The sequence below is a fragment of the Etheostoma spectabile genome, chromosome 13 (assembly GCF_008692095.1).
Source record: "Etheostoma spectabile isolate EspeVRDwgs_2016 chromosome 13, UIUC_Espe_1.0, whole genome shotgun sequence".
NCBI classification, from domain to species: Eukaryota; Metazoa; Chordata; class Actinopteri; order Perciformes; family Percidae; genus Etheostoma; species Etheostoma spectabile.
Window position 1 is genome coordinate 22,727,516 of NC_045745.1, and position 21,253 is coordinate 22,748,768.

The 21,253-nt window shown below is 39.5% G+C and overlaps 1 protein-coding gene across 1 annotated transcript in view; it reads left to right on the forward strand.

The window, feature by feature from the left end:
• Positions 1-21,253, forward strand: part of frem2a (FRAS1 related extracellular matrix 2a) — a 54,400-nt gene that overhangs the window by 13,498 nt on the left and 19,649 nt on the right. Inside the window, exons 3-6 of the mRNA XM_032533457.1 lie at positions 5,127-5,273; positions 13,993-14,223; positions 18,067-18,192; positions 19,331-19,582. Of these exons, the coding sequence (XP_032389348.1) occupies positions 5,127-5,273; positions 13,993-14,223; positions 18,067-18,192; positions 19,331-19,582 (756 nt within the window). The remainder of the gene's footprint in view (positions 1-5,126; positions 5,274-13,992; positions 14,224-18,066; positions 18,193-19,330; positions 19,583-21,253) is intronic.

The following is a 21,253-nucleotide window of genomic DNA, read 5'->3' on the forward strand; positions in this document are numbered from 1 at the left end:
CCCTCAAGGGAGCAGTGGGCGGCCATTTACAGCGCTTGGGGACCAACTTCAGATCTGAGCCAGTGCCTTGATAAAGAGCACTGACTGGGGAACCTATTACATGTTTTTGATGGTGAGGGAAACCGGAGCTCCTTGTGGAAACCCACGCAAACATGGAGACATCATACAAACTCCACACAGAAAGGTCTGGAACGACCTGGCCCCCATGCTGCTATTGGTGGTGGCATGGGGAGTCTTGCTGAAGCCGGAGGGAAAGGCCTGCTGGAGTTCTGTCTCTGTGATGAGCACAAAGAAATGCTGCAGGAGAACTATTGCGTTTAGGTGTAATCAGTCACCAAACACTCAACACACACACAGACATATAGGCGTTTACACGCTGATACAGGCTTATGTGTACACACACATGCACAACTGCTGACGCACACATACACCTCAAGGATCTACCATTTCTTTGGCCCTAGAGCCTTCTCCCTTTAAGCTATGCCCAGGGTCGAATACGACTGTCTTTGTAGACATCAGTGAAAAACCGGTTATTAAGTGTTTCACAAGAACTTCAAAGGAGTGTGGATTCTCTGCCCCAGATGTCAGTTTCTTATGGTTTCATGTGTGTAAGGTCGCTTAAGGTGTTTCTGCACCAAAGTCATGCCTGATGGCTATTTAATGTAAGGAGGAAACATTATTCAACTTTTATCTCTTTAAGGTTTGTGTGGGGTGGGGGGTTTGTCCCCTTCACTTCCTGCGTGCCCAGAGGCCCACACAGACACACAACCACATATACAGTGTGTAATACTCCTACACCAGATTTGTCCTTCTATTCGGTTTGACATCCTGTGAGGTAGCTGATCAAATGCTATGACTAGTGGAAATAATTATCTACACACATGCAAGGTGGCAGACCAGACAGTCAGACAGACAACAAAATGTACTTGATCCCAAATTGACAACAAAGAAAGCTCACATGCATTGGCTTCATCTTGCACTCGAGTTGAGCAGAATTTTAAATACTTGTCTTTGCACAGGGCCATGAATTCCTGGTCAGCCTACTGATATCTCACCACACCTCAGGAGATTTCCACTATCATGCTGATTGCCTTGTGCAACACCTATATTGGTGGAATACACAAACACACACACACACACACACACACACACACAAATACACACCCCCACACACACACACACATACACACACTGAATGATTAACTGAATGGTCGCGAATACTGTAACAACAGAATTTTCTTTACACATTTATGTCGCATAGGTGTTATCATTGTCACTATGCATAGGTCATCAGATCTCTTGATGCACATGCTGAATCAGGTATCCACTAACAACCAGTGCATCAATTGAGAATGTGAGAGATGTGGAGCAAATTTTGTGTTTTAATAATGCCGTTATGCCTTTTACAATTATATTTACTTGTGCATCCAAATGGCTTTTCTTGTTGGCATAAACCACACACACACACACACACACACACACACACACACACACACACACACACAGTAAAAGGAACACAGGTAGGTGCAGAACTCATCACAATCTTTGTAATTGTCTTTGTCATTAGTTGCCTACAGCCTCCTTCACATCTGTCAGGAAAAACTAAAAGGTGGTGAAACATCCGGATGGGTAGTAAAATATAAGTATTTTGACAACCATCACAATATATGTAGAGAGGTACTCTGGTCAGATGGATGGTGTGTGGGCTCCCATTACTACACAAATATTACTGGTAGTTTACTTAGCTACGTGCTTTGTAATGTCAGTTTCCAACTGAATAAATAGCAGATTTAACGGTTACGTCTTAGTCCAGTGTTTCTCAAAAGTTTTCCGTGGTGACAGAGATCATCGGGTTTGTTGGTGGCCAGTTGCAATGGGACTTGGGGACGCGTATACAAAGGAGTACAGTAGACAGATGGAGACGTAACAGTGAGGGAAGGGCATCAACGCCAGCAGCAGAATAAATGTACTCAGCAGCAGCCGGCATAAATTTCCTTTGATTTTGGGTGTGAAGTCTCAGACAACACAACACACACACACACACACACACACACACACACACACACACACACACACACACACACACACACACACACACACACACACACATATAAACACACAGGTCTCAATAACATCAGATAAAAAACATTTATTTATCCGGTGGTGAGTTTTCAAATCTAAATGTAATTTTAGCGGTTTTGGCAGTTACAGAACACGCTCCAGCAGCCTCTGTTATCAAAAGCAAAACAGTCCAGCTCAAAAAGAAGTGGCCTCATACAGGATAGGCCTCCTCTATCCTATCCTCTGTCCCACATTTCACTAACACTCGCAGACACTTTACCACTACCTTCACACATCTCCAAAACCTGTGACTGATAGTATGTGTGTGTGCTACAAATAAATGTGAGTTATGTCTATTGAACAATAGTGAGTCTGTGTTGGAAAAGAGTTTGAAAAAGCATTTCCATGGAATCTGAGGTGAAGATTTAATGTGGAAATTTTGAAATTGTGGTGGCTGTCAGTTTGCAGAATGAGTGCTCCATCCATATTTGCTGTGCCTAGTGGTGGCCATAGACAGACTGTACAGTGTTTTTTATTTTTTTCCATTTCCTTACGATTTGAGTCTGATTTCTTTATCATCTCAAGAAGCAAATTATTTGTGTAGCTGTGTGACATGTAACATACAGTATTCAGCATGTTACAACATATTCTGTAAAATATGAAGTTAATGGGGATTTTGTTTGTTGGTGTAATTTAGAAAAGTCCAAAATAGTGCTCGCTAGGCTGACAACAGTATGTATCTATATATACAGTATATATGAAAAGAAACAAAAGAATTACTTAGTGACTTTGTAATTCAAGTTTTATGTCATGATGAGCAGATACTCAGGCCTATACTGCAGTATGTGAAGGTCAGTAGCACTTGTTTTGATGAATGATTTTACCTACTTGAGATTAAACAATGCAGTAAATAATAATAAAACCAAAACAATGAGCTAAAAGAGGCTAAATGATTAAGCTTGTTTGACCATATAGTTGAGACTCTATAGACTAAACTGCGTTATCCAAGTCAAGAGCTGAGTCTGTATTGTCTTAGACCCCAACAAGATGGTTTACATAACGACATGCAGCACACTTGTTCACTTACCGTACTGACCATATAAGGCTACATGCCTTTTGATTTGAACCCTTTATGATTATAAAATAGCTGGCAGTGATTACGGTGTAAAGTAGATCCTATATCACAAGCCAGCATCAAAACCGTAACATCAATTTTTACCTGCAGATTTCTCAGTGTCCTGATCCTTGAAATGTTTTGAGCAGAAGATATGATCCCTAATTGGTTCAAAAAATCCTTGTGGTGAGTTTTTGTTAGGAAAGTCTTTGAAAAAGGATATTAAGTGAATTTAGTTCTATTGAGGATGATTTCAAAGCTTCTTTTTGTATGGTCAGCACATGTGAGAGGGCTTTTATTAATCCAAAAGGCTTGAGGAATGGGCCAGTCTGAAGCTCTGGGACACGGATCCTTATTGTCTGTGCACAGCTCCTCACATTCAGCGGGAGGTCACACAGAAGGACTGGTAGACACACACACATACAAATACAGACACTGAGAGCTCAGGCAGTTTATGCTGCATTTACTATCAGGGAGCTGGGATTAAAGTAAAGGTTTCAGTAAAGTAGAGATTGAAAAATTGTTTGTGTTGCGGTGGTGTATGTATGCGATTTCTTATTTGCACCCGCTAAGTGAAGCCTGAACTTGGCCTACAGGCTTTTTGGAGGAGCTCTGCTCTGTTTATATTAGCTGTCTCCTCACCTCAGCATGTTGTTGCTACATTATATCTGCCAAGCCATTAAGTGTTGAACTTTTCACCTCTGCTGCGTTTTAGCACCATGTCAACATGCCATGTTGAAGTTTTATTCTAATAGAGAATAGCTGAACCTGTATATGTACTTATTTGTGGAGATGGAGAGTATCATCTCCACTCCTTGTGATGCCATTTATGCTGTTTTATAGATCAGGATAGGGATTGCTCCTATGTTTTCTGTCATCAGAGTGTCAGAGCACAGTATAAGTAACACAGTAGCACTACCTTTTTTGCACAAGGATGTTTTATTATGTTATGGTTTATGACCTCCACAATGATGGAGGTGAATTGCGCTGTTGTTTGTGCTTTTGAAAGCCTTATTGCTCCAGCATTTTAAAAGGCATACAGTAACTTGAGAAGAACAAGCAGCTCTAAAAACTGCCATCAATAGAGCTAATTGAGATTTCTTTTCTGACAGCCTACACGTTACGTTTGCGCAAACAGTCCTCCACCTCTGTATTTCCCTCTGCCAGTTAAACACACTCAGACATTTAGTTTAGCACTCACAGGAATGTCATGCATACTTAGCCATTGTTCATCACTACACAAACACAGAAAAAAATACAAAGATCCCCCCTCAACTTCTTTTATTCAAGTTTTACAACACTATCTCATTATTTCCTTTAATGATCACAGAACTCAATCTTTTTTCCCTGCAGGTGGGGGAATTAGCAACACAAAGCAGCGGCTACCTGTCTGCCTGTTGAAGTGGCAGCTATTGAGTAGTTCTATTAGCAATAACATTACCATTTACTCTGCAAACCCTGATTAGCTAGCATTAATCACATCCTCAGGAAGATGTGCACAAGTGAGAAGTAAATACGGTTCAATTAAGGGACATTCAAATTTTATTATGGATCACATGCAAATATCGACTGTTAAGACATAGAAAGGTTAAATATTGTTTGGTTTCTTTTTTTATGAATCTGTAAATATTCTGCAGTAGATGTGCTGGGAACATTTGGATGGAAATAATTAAAACACTTTGTCTTCATTACAGTTTTACAGCAATTGCCCCCTTGGGTCACAGATTTTCCCAGAGTTTTCTTTCCAGCTTTTACTGAATATTGAACTCAGCATTTGGCATTTACAAATAGGCACAGACCCACCCCAGCACACAGCAGTACCACAGAGATAGTGCGTGCACACCTTTACAGTAAGAAGATTTAAGAAGCACCACATTGTCAATTCAGGTTGGTATGTTTACAATGAGGAATAACAAAATGTATTTACTATGTTCATATGTATTTTGTCTAGGTGGGAACAAGCTCAAGGGACAGCAGTTCCGTCTGGATTGGGCCTGGATCTCTCTGGAGAAAGAGTACTACGTGGTGGACGAAGAGGAAAAATTCCTGGAGGTGGTGCTCAGGCGGAGAGGATACCTGGGAGAGACATCTTTCATTGGTTCGTCGGTTTATCTTTCTGTCTCTCTTCCTCTCTGTTACAAAAGAGCACACTTTGTGTTTTTAGCCAGGTAGCAGTTTGGCCCTAGGGATGACAATGTTGGTCTGCCAGTCGGTTAATGAGTTTACCACTTCAGTTCAGATTGAAATATCACAAATATCAACAACTGCTAGATGGATTGCCAAAACATGTGGTTGATGATAGACGATAAATCCTAAATACTTTGGCGATACCCTGACCTTTAGTGCAAACACGGGGTTGACATTTTATGGTTTTGAGTGAGATGTTTCAACAACTCTTAGATTGATTGCCATGCCATTTGGTTAACGCATTTATGTCCCCCACAAGATGAATTATGAGTATTTTTCATCTAGCGCCATCATCACCTTAGATTTTTAAATTGTCCAATATTATGTTTGTGGACCAGATGCTAATTACTATAGTAATTACATTCTCATCAGCATCAGCAATTTAGAATGGTAGCATGGTAACACGATAAACAAAATTGGTAAACATGGTAAACATTTTACCTTTTAAATATATTAGCATAGCTTATTAGCATTTTCATTGTGAGTATGTTAGCATGCTGGTGATAGCTTTTAGCTTAAAGCACTACTGTGTCTGAATACAGCCTCACAGAGCTGTTAATGTGGCTCTAGCCTCTTAGTATTGTTTCTGTGCTCATACAGTTTCCTTTTCTGTAGCATTCATTTCAACTTCCATTACTTTATATTGCTGTTAATATCAGGTTTGTGGCCCCATGTTCCTCTTCCAAACAAGCATATTGTCATTTGTCATTCACTTCACTGCAGAGCTTTATGCACCTGTCATTCACTTGGAGTGGTGCTCTCCAATACACACATACAGACTAAACATATTATTTGACAGTTGAAGCCAAAAGCAATAGCAACGGTTCCTTTCAACACACACTTTAACCAGATTTATTGTCTAAGCCAAAGTTATTTTGTTTGGCCTTGAGACATTTTAGAGGTTTGCAATAATACTACTTTGTTATTTGCTTGAGGAGGCTACATGAGATTGCTGTAAGATCAATGTGGAGCACTGTGCAGAGATGTAAATTGTTTTTTTTTACCAGCCTATACATAACTGCTTCTGAAGCAACATTCCATTTTCCATTGATCTCTCAGTTTAGCATGATTTGTCCCAGATGGGCAAGTGGTTTGTCGCACAGAGGACATGAAATAGGTATTAAAAGGAGTCCATGGCAAAAAGCAATAATAATGCATTGCAATGAGCAGGTGGATACAACTAAATCCACAAAGAAAACTCTGAGAGCAGAAATAGTGGTGAGATTAATAAGGTTACTAGCTAGTATTTGATACAATCAAACATCACTAGCATCAGTTAACAAAATCTATGTAAAGCAAAGTTGTAGATAGGAATGAATGTTGATCTGATTGTCTCTGACAAGTGGGTTTGATCAGCAGGGCCTTAAACTGCAGTGTAAAAGACAGATTGAAGAAGAGATTGAGATGACATTTAGATGAGACCAAATACAAAGTTACTCTTAGAAAAGTGTACTGGTGACTTTGTGAAAAAATGTGAGTCTTGTAGACTTGTAGAAAAAAACAAATTACAAATTAAACCAGTTTTTTTCTTAAAATTCAGTCTAAGGTTTATCTTTGAAGTATATATGGCTTAGCCTTATAGCCACATCAGGCTGTTAAATGTCAACATTTTACAGAATTGCCAGAAAACTGAATATTAGTGAATCATTAGCAAACTTAAAAACAAAGTGAGCATCATTCCGACTGCAGCACTCATCACTGTACAAAACACAGAGTGGACATAGAACGCACTGCTGGCTCTGTACTGCTCAAATCTCTAATCCAGCCAGCTACAAAAACATCAATGCCATATTTTTCATAAGCTTTTTGACCAGCAGATGGAGGTGATTTTATATTGGGAACAAGAGTCAAGCATGTTTACATGCTTATGTCTGAGTGTTTGTGTGATTTGAAGGTTGAAAGGCTGCTGAGGATGTTGTCACAGAACGCTAGTCTTAGACCTGACTTTGTCATGCGGCAGCTCGTATGCTCTGAAAAGTACCTTTTACTCTCTTTATCTTCTCTTAAACTCTCATCATCATTCTGATCCCTTTTAATCGTTGGGTCAGGTGTTAGCATCACAGTGTAGCAGTTTATGTAAGATTTAAGTCTGTGCGTGAGTGTGTGTGTGTGTGTATGTTTGTGTGTGTGTGTGGTTGTGTGTGTGTGTGTGTGTGTGTGTGTGTGTGTTTACAAGTGTGTAGTATATATCATTCCTCTCAGGAAGGTGTTGAGCGTATGTCTTTGGCTCACATGAAAGCTTGCGTTCTGACTCTCATCTCTCTGCACAGTTGGTGTGTGAGCACCTGGTTATCTTTAACTGCACACAACACATGCACACACATTTACTTTCAAGACCTCCTTAGAACGACTAACATGGGATATAGTGCTATAATTCTTTCCTTCTAGGCTGACGTATACCTACGTTTTGAGCTGAGGCATTTTTATGAATAAGTCTGTGGCTTGAAGGGAGATTATATAGTGGGTATGTTTACTCTAAACCTTAAGAAAAGAGTGTTTCTTAACCCACAGCACCAAACCAGACGCACGCTGACAGTAGCATTCTAAATATGTATGTATGCTTGCATGTCTGTATCTCTATGTATGTTTGTGTATATTCCCTTTATGGATCGGTTCAGGCACTGATAATGAAATCTAGGGGAGAGCAACACAGAATGGAAGAGAAGGTGATCGAAGTCTAATAACTTTCATAGATTTCAATTTGCTGGGCTGGTGAACAGAAGAATGAAGCGAAAGAACCAATAACAGAGTGGTGACGTACTCAAGGTGGACAAAATAGCAGGAACACTATACTGCAATGCAATCCAATACTGCCACAGTAATGGTACCTTTGATTGATATTTGGTGTCAATGAAACTCATTATAAGGCTGTAGTTGGTGTCGCTGCATATATCTCATTGAGTGTCAGTGTTATTCAGGCTCTGCTTGTAGTCCTCTTTGCTAAATTAGCTTTCATGTATTTCGCTCAAGTCTTATAATGATTTTTGAGTTTTCTCTTTGCCACAATGCTTCATTTTGCAGTGTGTGTGAAGGATTGGCCTCTTTAAAAGTTGCCTCATTCTGCCTTTATATCACTGATTGTCAGTTAGCTATTAAAGCTGACAAATACTGCTGATGGTACTTAAATTGTACAGTAATATAACTCACATATGTTACAGGGAATGGAAAAAACAACAGAAACACATTTTGAGACAGAATGTTTACTTTAAAAAGCAGAATTTGAACTACAAAGGAAAATTAAAAAAGCATATGACAAATAGAATAACTCTTGGTTATTTTACATGATTTGAAAGTCATTGTCAGGAGACAAACACGTGCATTCTTAAAGTAAACACTGAAAAATGCTAAAAATAGAGTGATTATGTTGACGATACAGTGCAGTAAGATAACATTATGACAGAAACAAATTTTCCAGCACGTTTGGTTTGAAACTAAACATTAAGGTTAAACTCTCAGCTTTATTTAAGGGTTTTATACACCCACACTTGTTGATGGAACTGCAACCATGTGTAAATCCAATTCGGGAGGACAAAAAATAGTGGAACAATCACACGTAATATTTGGTTGAATTCTACAATACACAGATATCAGCAGGCACTTGGTATATTGCTTGGTGATGCCCTGCCAGGCTCCAAACTGCAGCCATTTTTACTTCTTGCTTGTGTTGGGGGTTTCTGTCTTCAGTCAGGTCTTCAGCAGGGAAGCACATCGTCATCAGTTGGATTGGGATCAAATAGAAAACACTGTTTTACCATAAAACCTCCTTGGTTGACTTGTTACTATGTTTATGATCCTGTCACATTGTGACAGAAAATTGATTTTGAGGAAAATGGCTATCACAATTTCCCAGAGGTCAACATGACATATTTCAGTTGCTTGTTTTGTCCCTCCAGCAGTTTCCAATCCAAAACTATTTAATTAAAAATGATATAAAACAGAGAAAAATCAGCAAATCCTTACATTTCCCAGAACCATCAAATGTTTGTTTCACATTTGTTCTTCATTTTCTGTTGATTGACTAATTGATTAATCTACTCCATTGTTTCAGCTCTAAAGAGGGCTACGAGCCTGTTCAACTAATACAGCAACCTCAAAGCTCAGTTCAACACTTTAACCTTAGAGCCGTTGTTTCATTTCAAATCCAATGTGCTGAAGTTGAACCAAAACAATTAAAAACATCAGTCTACTAATACTTTCTCACTATATGTGCAACTGTGTGTGTGAGAGGTGTGCTAAACGAGGATATGGGAGGGTAGTAATGGAGATCAAAAATCACTGCAAAACCAGAGCTGTAAATGAAAAGATAATTGATGACAGAACACAGCCTGTAAATATAAAAAGAAAACGAAAGGGCAACAGTAGACACTGCATATGCCAATACAGTGTAGTAGATCGACAGATTACATTATATTAGACAGGGAGTGGGTCAGGGATTGCAGGGGAAAGCATAGAGAAAAACACCCAGCAATTGTTGCAAGGGTTAGTGGATGAAAGCTGCTGTGGTGCTGGGCAACATTGAAGAAGAGCTGTTGCACATGCTCCATCACAACAGAACGTACAGGTGGAGGGGATCAGTGAAGGAAGAAAGCTGAGATAAGATCAATGTTTAAAGATGCCCCCGCAAAGCAGAGCTCAGGCAGAACGGGGCTAGACAAGAGCATGGTATCAGATTGGATTTTTCTACTACTTATTTTTAAAAGAAAAAACAACTAAAATATGAACCTTCAGCTTCATTTTTCATGAGTGTTTGCCCTCTTTCTTACTTGCTATGCCTTCTTCTAATTGAGTTCTGTCCTTTTGTCCCCTGTGACAAACCCTGGGAAACAGCTCTTAGAAGACTATGCCTATACTCTACTATGTAGAATCTGGAGTTACAACACGTAACTATTGTTCTTTCACTTTGTCTCCTGTGACACCGTCCCACAGACTTGTCCACCCACTTCACCTGTCTTACTTTCTTTTGTTTTAATCCCTAATCCCTCCTCACCTCATCTCACTATTGAGAGTATTTGGTCCTTTTGCTTCTGACCTGCTTTTCCTCATCAAAGACACCATGCCCCCCCCTCCTTTAAGTGCTTTAAAGCCCTGGGTCTATGCCATAGGCTGTCTTATTCTTCCACCCACTCGCCCTTTGTCATTTATCCTATATCTACCTTCTTCCCCCCTTTCTTTGTCTCACTCCAGTGAAGCGCTCATTCAGTGTCTGTTCTTGCTCTGTCTTCTATTTTTCCACTTCCTTGTGTAAATTCTGTTTGTTGATGTTACCCATTGCAGTGCATCTCTGCTGGTTCTTCTCCATACTTCATTTTTGTCATATCTTCTTGTTCCCTTCAATAAACCCAACCTCAAAGTCCTTCCCATGTGACATGAGACTTTACTTTCCTTACCTGTCTTTTCCTCTTTTCTTCCTCGCTTCTTTGCTAATGAGTAGTACTAGGACATACTTTAAACAGTAAATGTGACATGACGTCATAAATAATGGGATAACTGTCCGCCATCTTACCTTGGTATACTGTTTACAATTGCCACCAATGTGCAGAAACTTCATTATCAGCTGTGCAACCCACTTTACCAGAAGTGGCATCACTTTCCACATGTCATTATAGAGTAGCTGAGACATTTATTTTTTACATATAGGTCAACTAAAACAACAGTTAAAAAAAAAAAAGTTGAGTTAAAAAAAAGAAACAATTTATGACTGGCATACTATGTTAACTTAGCTCAAAGGAAAGGTTTGGTTAACGTTATAACAAAGTTATTATAACCCTAACGATAACATTTGTCCGCCTAGCAGCGGATTCCATGCCAATCAAGTGTAAACTTAGAAATTGTCAACAAGGAGCAGTGCTTGTCTTAACTCCTAAATCCTGTTTTATAATAGCACAAGATAAATCCAGCCAGTTGTGTTACAAACTATACAAAGAGTGAAGTCCAGGCAAATCAACCCTAGAGTCATGTTGACCACATGACAGCAGCACGGAACACTAACCGTCCACACAATCAGCCGAGGGGTCGAACTTAACATGATGTTTACCACATCTGGCTAACCCAAAATGAGCCCCCTTGAATCCTGCAATCAGTCATCATATATTAACATTGTTGTTAGCTTATCTCATGCCTTTATACAATTTCCTTATCAGTAAAGCAAAGCAAACATAATCCATGTCTCCTGATCAGGTAAAGTAATCCAGTTTGTACTTCAGCAGTTTAGGTCAAAATTCCTGCAGTATCTCCGCATTATCGCCCTAAATTTAATATTCGAAACATTGAATTGTAGAATTTACATACAGTCAAACTCAAGTTGTTGCAGTGTTTGCTTTCAATAGTGAAACAAACAACAATACAGAACAAAAGAGAGTTTGCCGCTTTAAACAGAAATTGTGTGTATGTGTGTGTGTATGTGTGTTTTATGGAGACACAACACAAGGGACTGTAGCTATGAGGAACAGTACTATAGAGATCAAAAGCCCTCAGGTGGTTATATTTCCACCTGCTGAGAAGGAACCTCAGTGCAACCTCAGGCGACGTGTCTCTTCCCTCCCTCCAGCAAGGGTGGCTCAATAAGGCTCCACCCTTTTAACATCAACACTCCTTTCTCTTGTAGGTTTCTGTGTGTGTGTTTGTGTGTGTGTGTGCGTGTGTGTGTGTGTGAGAGAGAGAGTTTATAGGTTGAAAGTTAAAAATAAGGTTTTTTACATAATTAAACTATAAAAAATGAGCCACCTCAAAGTTAAAAAAAAAAAAAAACATTTCTGATGCTATTTGTACAGCCTAAAAATGGTAGTGTTTCTTGGTTAGTATGTCTATTCAAGCGAAACTCTTGTCCACAGCCAGATATCTAAACAATTTCTTCACAAATTGCCATGAGGTTTTCTTTTTTGCAGTGACCTTTTCTCGAGCACCACAAACAAGTGGAAATTTATATTTCTGCAAGAGAAATACTAAAGTCCAATGACAGGTTGCTATGGAATCTACTAACACATTTGTTTCCCAGAGGATGATTGGTTTTAAGCAGAATTTGGATGTGTGGCAAAATTTCTTCTAACTTTATTTCAGTTGCAGGTCAAGTTAGAAGCAGGACTTGGGTTTAAGCTTAGTTTTACACTGTACTGGTGGTAGTTTCACTGTGCTCTCTAAAATATGATCACTTTTGTTTACGAATGCAGGTATTCAATGGTGAATTTTGATGTAGGCCTACCTCAGAAAACTTGACCCAAGTTAAACTGATTGGACTACTTAGCAAGTGAACCATGAGTTGTCCTGACTGATCATCCATTAGTCACCAGAAAGACTTTCAACAGCCCCCAGAGAAGTGGATTTTTTGTGTCGCATTAGTGCAGCTGTGATAAGCAATAGCATCATCTTTTCCTGTTGCGTAAAAGCAGAGAAGCAAAGAACGCTGAAAGATGACAATGCCCTTGACCAAAAAGTAAGAGAAAGATGGTGTTATATTTATTGTGCTGCTGGCTAAAGATCATGTCAAAGATCATGTCAAAGGTGAGAGTGCAGCATTTCATTATGGTTGCCTGTGGGGGCAATCAGTGAAAAAAAATGTTGTCTTTACACTTGAAATTGGTCCAAAACAGTGAGTCCAGAGAGAAGTATTGCTGGATTATTGTTGTTTTGCTGTAAACCCACACCCATATGTTTAATTTACTCTGCAGTACATTTGGTCAGTTACCCTTGGCAAAAACTAAAATGCACCAATGAAATGCAAGGCTTAACACAGCAAATGATTCAAAACAATCTTGAGGCTTTTAATCCCATTTTTCCATACTTGTGAATAAATAAATAAACTGAAGGTCCTCACAGGTACAGTAACACAAATGAGTGTGACTGCATTAAAGTGTGTATTTTGTGTTTGATTATTTTCAGATGACAATTTGTATAAAATCCTCACAGCTCATATCCTACTGTGTGTATGATCTAATGTATCCAGTGTCGTCTGCATGTTTTTGTCACAATCTTTTTTTTTTGTTTGTCTGAAAACAGAAAAACAAGTCCTTTTTATGTACAGGCACATGCCTCATCCTGGCATGGCTCTGCTCACCTGGTTCTCATGAGGCATTGTGAATGCAGACAAAGGAATGTTAACAGCATATTTCCGAATGTAATACATTATTGTATGACTTATGCCACCTAGGCTTCTTTGATGTGTGTTTGATGTGAAACCCATGAGCATCAATGTTAGATGGATCGTTGTAAAGTGGATTCACATGAAAGCCCTGTTATAAATGAAATAAGACACATTTGAAGAGAAAATGAGACACAGACACATTCTCGCTTGCATACCTAACCCTTGGGAAACAATCACGGTTGCTAATCTATCTCAGTAAAGTTGAATATGCCTATTTAAACGCTTAAGTCACAAATTCATTTCACACATTCCTGAGGCTATGTAAGTGATCAGTGAAGAAAAATAGATGCAACACTCTTTTTCTCACCACTCTCTGAACAACATTAAAGGGTGTGAATATCTAATCTTGTTTTCATCTGTTTCTCTCTTCTGTCTCTCACACTGTCATGGTCGCTTTCTTTGTTCTGTCTTCACTTCTTCCTGTCTGTCTTATTTTTTACTCATTTGGTCGTTCCTCTTCCATTTTACGTCTATCACAATCTGTATCTTTCAGGAATTGGCACACAGGATGGTAGTGCAAAGAAGGACGAGGATTTCAAGGGCAAGTCCCAGAGGCAGGTCCAGTTCAACCCGGGACAGACCAGAGCCACGTGGCGGGTTCGAATACTGACTGATGGGAAGTACGAGCAGGCGGAGACCTTCCAGATTTTGCTCTCAGAGCCGGTAATGGGGGTGATGGAGTTCCCTGCCACAGCAACAGTTGAGATCCTGGATCCAAGTGATGGTCAGTCCTTCACTCAGCACACACATCAATATCTTTATTTTTATATAGACCACTGGATATTTTTTGTGATGGCAATATGATGGAGGTCTTTTTCCTCCATAATATACTATAAAAGCTGAAATGAATGTATACATTTCTGCCCATTTAGTCTGAATACTCTTAGAGGTTTTTCTATCGTGGCAGTAGGACCATTTTTAGAATACAGATGCTGAATTTTAGGTGTTGGTAGCAATCATCCATAACAGGGGTGCCCAGTGTCTGTATGTGGCTCAGATATGAAACTCAAAGATTATAAAGAATTGTAGTGTACAAAGAGTTAATTATTGATTCATTCTTTATTTCCCTTCATACAAATGTTTTTATTCAGTTTAGTTACCTTATTTCTTGTGATATAATCAAAAATTAAAATTGAATGCAGCCTCTATGGACTGACATTATGGAGGATTGTATGATAAGAATTTAAGTCAATTAATATATTTCCAAAGCAGAGGTGTTTGCTTTGCCCATTTAAACAGACAAATGTAACAGACATGGTGAAGTTTCTGACATTTATGATACACACCACACAAAATCCAAAGCCGCCATTTATAATACACACCACACAAAATCCAAAACCGCCACTCAAGAAATCCAAAGTAATGAAAAATACACAACCCTTTGCTGTATATCACATTTGTTCTGTGAAGCATCAGTCAACTTGGCACACACAGAAAGAAGACTTGTCAATATAAACACTGCCCACTGTAGATACACAGTAGTTATGTTGAATATGGACAACTAGTGGGGATTTGTTGTTTGGGATGATAATGGTGTTGTGTTTTTACACTCACCAGAATTACCGAGTAGAATGCTTATTTCTAAAACCCAATGATACAAAAAAGCGGTATGTTTAGAGCTACTGCTTCATTTATTCGTCCATCACCAAGGCCAAATCAAAGGTTAGTAGCCAAATTTGATATTGCGGTTTAGCAGTTAACATTGGTCAAACCCAAATGGAAGTCTTTCGCTTTTTTGTAATCTGCCATTTTTACTCTCTTGTGTCTTTGTCTGCAAATTGAAATGTTAATGGAATATTGAACAGTGCGGCACACTGGCTGCTCTGCTCTATTAAGGCCAGATTTACTCTTCGGCAGCATTTACATTCAGTTTTTTGTATGCATTACTCCCCTCCTCATTACAACTTTTAAGTAATTATAGATGTGCAACAAAGATGGAAACACTAAATCTTCTATTGTGATGTGGTAATGCACAACAGCTGCTCTCATCACTCTCTCTCATTTTTCTTCTTGTTCTCTCTCTTTCACTATGTTGTTGTCGTTCTTTCTCCCCCCCACATTGTCCCTTCTCCATCCAGCCTCCCCCGTGGATTAATTAGGGTGTGTGTGGAGGGCAGGTGCTGATTTGTTTTCTGTCGTCTCCAGGGATTGTCTAATGTGACTGAGATGTGCCACTCTAATGGGCCAGTGAAGCTTTAGCTATGCCTGTGGCGTTAGCTGTACTCCAGCTTCTTTCTCTAAAGATGAAAACTGGCTTTGCCTGGTATTCTGGTTAGCCGAAGATTCCCTCCCCAGAGGACATGTCAGCTAGGCTAATAGCTTTAGAGGAGGAGAGAGGATTGCTAACTTTAATCAAAGTGTTCCAAAATGAAGGCGAGCATAACAAGCTAAATTTATTTTAACAGCACAGACCGCATCTGTTTGTCTGCATTAATGCCTGGAGCTCTTCTTTATTCTCTATTATTGTTGTTTAGTTGTAAAAATGCAAACCCTCCACCGCTCTTGTATAAGCCTGTTGCCTTTTATTAGTAATGAGGAGTGGGTTGCTTGTGGTACACCCACTTTCAGTGCTGCGGAAGACACAAATTCTGTTTAATTACAGGGTGTAATAGCCTCTCCCTTCAAAACTTTGTAACTTTCTTCATATATAATCCATGCACAGTACTGACTGAAGATGAAGGTAGCAGCCTGCTGTTTGCTGCAAGCAGTACCAGCATCTTGCAGTCAGTGATATCTTTCTGGTTTCCTATATATAGGAGGGATGTTAAATATCAGTAGAGCTGTTACTATACTGCATTTTGCACCAAGGTTATTCCACTAAATGATGAACTGTAATCTGCTTTTTAATTTGTTGTTCTGTCTGACATCGCAAGGCCTGCTGCAGTCAAGCATATCCTTGTGATTCATGTCAAATATCTCGCCTAATATCAGACACATCACATTTTGTGGACATGAACCATTTTAAAGTATGCAACAAAATGTGCAACAACAATCAGGCACTAAAAGCAAAGAAGACAATCCAACATCCATAGAGTATTCATGAAATTATCAATAATGGAGCAGTTCTAGACATAAAAAATAAAAACCAAACAGTTTTTGTTTTGTATGTTGGCAAGACAATAGCAAGATCAGGTGCAAGTGTTTTATATTTATCTAACACCCTCTGTAAAAGCGTACGTTTGTTTTTTCTCTCCCTATGAATGTTTTAAAATGACTCTGTGTATTCCTCTAGAAGGTGAACTTGACCCACTTGGCTGAAAATTTGCTTTTTGTAATTCTTGGGTGGATTTAGAGGCATTAGAAGAGCGAAATGTGAGATGAAATGTGAAAGAACTGTGAGGAGAAGAGATTTGCAGTAAATGTGTGGAGAGAGAGAGAGAGAGAGAGAAGAAATTATATATAACGGTTTGTGTGTATATGTGCGTGTGTGTGTGTGCGTGCGTGTGTACGTGCGTGCATGCGTGTGTGTGTGTGTATCTATGCGTTGGTGTGTGTGTGTTTGTGTTTGTGTGTTTGTGTGAAAGGTAAGCAGTAGACCCTAATCCCCTGCTATGAGTCCCTGTAACCCCCTGGGGAGTGACAGATTGTGGACAGCGACAGACAGGAGAAATGGACGAAAGAGGAGAAGATTGAGAGGAGAGAGAACGATTTAGGGAGAGTTACCGTAGGAGAAGAGAAATGTTTGACCCCCTGCGGTGCGTAAGATTGTCTTATGTTGATGACTTCATCCCAAAGAGTCATCTCAGGTGTTGATCTCTTTTTATGCTGGGTGTTGAAATAAACATCCAAATCTATTTTTTCACTAATTTTTCACACTCCCGCACTTGCCATTTTAATGCAAGTTTTTTGTCGCCCAAGCAAGTGTCTTGAAGCTCCCATCGTTCCTTAACTCATTCATTCACTCGCTCAAAGAGAGAGGGAGAACAAAGTCACAAGAAGATCTGGGACGAGCTGAAGCTCAGGCCACTCGGCTAGCATTTTTATTGGTCCCTCTGTGCCTGTGGAAAATAGCTCCAACATTTATTGTTTTTGTATAAGTTCTTTGCTTTGATAGATGATGCTTTCACTGGCTCTTAGTCTCTCTCTCCCTCACAAAGTTGTCTCACAGACGGAGAGAGGAGTGGAGAATGAGAGAAAGAAAAAAAATCAAAGTGATGGTTTTGCTGGTTCTGCTGACCCCTTTGTGTATAGAGAAGTCGATGTGTGAAACTCCAAGTTGATGCCACTCTGTGGGAGGAACTGAGAGGCTTGCATGTGGAATTGTCTGCGACACACCAGGCAGTAGGAAAAACTTACAAAGGGGTCTCTTTGAAGAGCACCTCTGGTTGCATTGGACTGAAAAACTGTGAAGGAGTGTTATTTTTGAATATGAATAAGCACACCGCAGGACCACCACTTCAATAGATTTAAATAAAGAAATTCAGCTGCAGCTCACTAATGCAGAGCCAGAACAAAAGCCCTTGATGGCCTAATGTGCTGTGGATTTTTATAGATTGTTATACACATCATTACCCTTTTCTTTTTTCCTCTGACTCCCTTCACTCATTCTCTTTTCTCCTCCAAACAGAGTCGACTGTGTTCTTCCCTGAACAGATCCACTCAGTGGAGGAAGATGTTGGAGAGCTCTTCATCCCGGTTCACCGCAGTGGAGACATCAGCCAGGAGCTCATGGTGGTCTGCTACACACAGCAGGGTATAGACTAGCTTTTTCTCACCTCATCTCACCTGTTTTCCCTCAGGGTACCCTGCCTGTCTGCCAGCTTGCTACTCAGACTAATCATATTATATGATGAATGTTATTATTTAAGGCTCAATAAATATTTATACCTGTATTTACATAGATAATACTTGAAATGAATCATTACAGCATCCGACAACACTCATAACTAACATTTAATGGTTGTGTAAGGATACTGCACACATTACAAAACAGTCTCATTCAATTGAAGAATAATAGTAGTATAGTTTCAACCTTGTTTGCATTTACATCAAAGATTGTGCATTAAAATCTGGTATCCACACTGTTTGGATGTGATGTTAATGTACCCATATTTATGTTGGAGTGTCAGATGCACCTGTTGCACTGTGCCAATGAAATCTGTTTAAAACACAGCCAATGCACTGGAATTATGCCGTTCACACCACATTTGCATTTAACGAATAAAAAGTAGCAGCATAAGCTCAGTAGTATCATCGTTAGCTGTTAGCCGGTGCCTTTTCCGAGTTTATTCAAATCAATAACATGCTTCCATACAACCTCCACAACAGCTCCACTCTCTTTTTGTAGCCTGCACGTTCTCCTCATACAGTCAAGTCCCATTAAATATATGTAGAAAAATGAAGAGATCATGCATACACCAAGGAGAGTAATGAAGGCACTTTTGTTAAATGTCAAACAGCTATAATGGCTACACCACAGGTTTGATTTTGAGACAACACGTTGAGTTGGTCTGGTTCCATTGTGTTCTGGTGCTTGCTTACAACCCGTAATGTCTTCCGTCTGATTTTATATAAACAAAAGGGAAAATGTATCTAATTATTGATGACGTGTTTTTGTTTGTTAACCTGAAGTGCTCAACCCCCTCTGAAAATCACTGCTTTTCACATCATATTCAGTGAATTCTGAATATGTAAATGATTATTACTACTACAAATGCAGTGAATCCTTTACAGAAGCATTTGTAAGATAAGAGATGATGTCTGAAAAACTGCTATACAGTGTGTACCAAGGGCTTGTGTTTTCTGGTGCCTTTTACAAATATTATGTTTTAATTGTGTACTTTTTAAACGTGGAGTATCTTTCAATTTCTCCCTAAACTCCTGTTATCTAGGTTCTGCCTCAGGGACCATTCCCACCACCGTCCTGTCTTACTCGGACTACATCTCCCGTCCCGAGGAGCACAGCAGCGCCCTTCGCTTTGACAAGGGCGAGAGGGAGAAGCGGTGTCGCGTGGTGATCATTGACGACTCTCTGTACGAGGGAGAAGAGAGCTTCAACGTCACTCTTTCACTGCCTGTCGGGGGGCGTCTGGGAATCCACTACCCCACCACCAAAGTCAACATCTTGGAAGATATGGATGACGGTAAGGCATGCTGATATTGCCCCCCCATTGTCCCATTTCCAGTGATCTTTCTGTGCAAGTTATAATAACTTTGCAGAAAAAAAACTCCTGTTAAATAATTTTTTCTTTGAACGTGATGTACCCAAATCCCACACAGAGGAGAGGTTGTGGTGAACTTTGAAAAAAGAGACTGAGAAGATTAAATTTCTTTCAGCATAGTACATGTACGTGCAGGGCTTTAGGTTAAACAACACATTCACACTATATGGAAACATTAAGGCACGTTAAACACAGTGTGTGGGTGTCCACAGTGCTTGACGTTCTGGTGAATTGTCATCAGAGCCTTTATATCACAGGAGTTCATTTAATTAAGCTTGTTTACAGACTTACTGGCTGTTGATGCGTGTTGGAAACACCCTGACATAGACAGCTCACCAGCAGCAGACACAGGGAATCAAACTCCTGTCACACTGTCATTCTGACAATTTTTAATTAAAGTCAAGACTCACACAGGAGTCCAGTGGGACTACATTATGTAGACATGTGCCTGGTCTGCTTCATCCTGTTACAACATTGTATGGACAAAACAGATTACATCTTCTGACGGGCAGCGAAATGAGCACCTCTGCTCATTCATCTGGGGAGGGGGAAGCCTGCTGGGAAATTATTTTTCCAGTCTACAGGCATTCCCCACCACCTCACTATTTTGCATTGATATACTTTATAGACATTATTAGAAAGATTGAATGTCACTGCTCAAGATTTCTTGTTAAATACTATGCTATGTATTGATACGTTATAGTCCTACTTTTTTTTCTAGAGGAGAGGGTGCTGTAATATATTTGGGTCAACTTCCAGCATCACCAAGGCCTTAAATATAGTGTGAAGGAAGTCTTTCCTGTCCTTATGCATGTCCTCTCATGCATGCTAACCCCCCCCCATATGGCATCAAACTACAGAAGTGCAAACTGTCAAAATTGCCCAGGTTTTCTGTAAGTAAAATCCTAAACCAATATTTTAAGATGAGTTCTGAGTAAACATATCAACAATAAGATCTAATTTACCTACATCTAGTCCAATTGGTTAATGACTTATTTTTATTGGCTGTGCTCTGAAATCATTTTTTTCATCTTTTCTATTTGAGTGTTTTCTCACCTTGTGTAGATATTGAATTTATTAATAAGTAGATATTGAAATTATTATTGGTCATATGTGGTGACCATAAATAAAAGGAATAATTAAATATAATTTTAGCTACAGTGCGTAGTTTCTGCCGCTCCCATGAGGAATTTTCAGTAATGACAACAATGATCCGTCCACATGATACAAGCCTTCCATGGCCACAAAAGGCGTTCTTTTATTTTGTCATACATTGTTGTATCGGAAAGAATAGTGTAAAAGAGGAATTGTCATACCGTTGAAAGACTGCAGACTGTGATAAATAAGACAATGACGACTCATTTAAGGATACAAACAATTGTGCCAAATTGAATGTGTGTGTGTTTGTGTGTGCATAAAGGCATCTGGGGGCTAGTTAACAAATATTAGACACACTGTCATGTTAGTATATTGTCAGAAGACTTCAGTTGTGGTGCTGAGTTCAAAGGAATGGAAATATGTTTGTGAAAGCCCCACTCCAGTGAGAGATGATGTGTCATTTTCAGACTCCTTCACTGACTGCTCTAATACCAG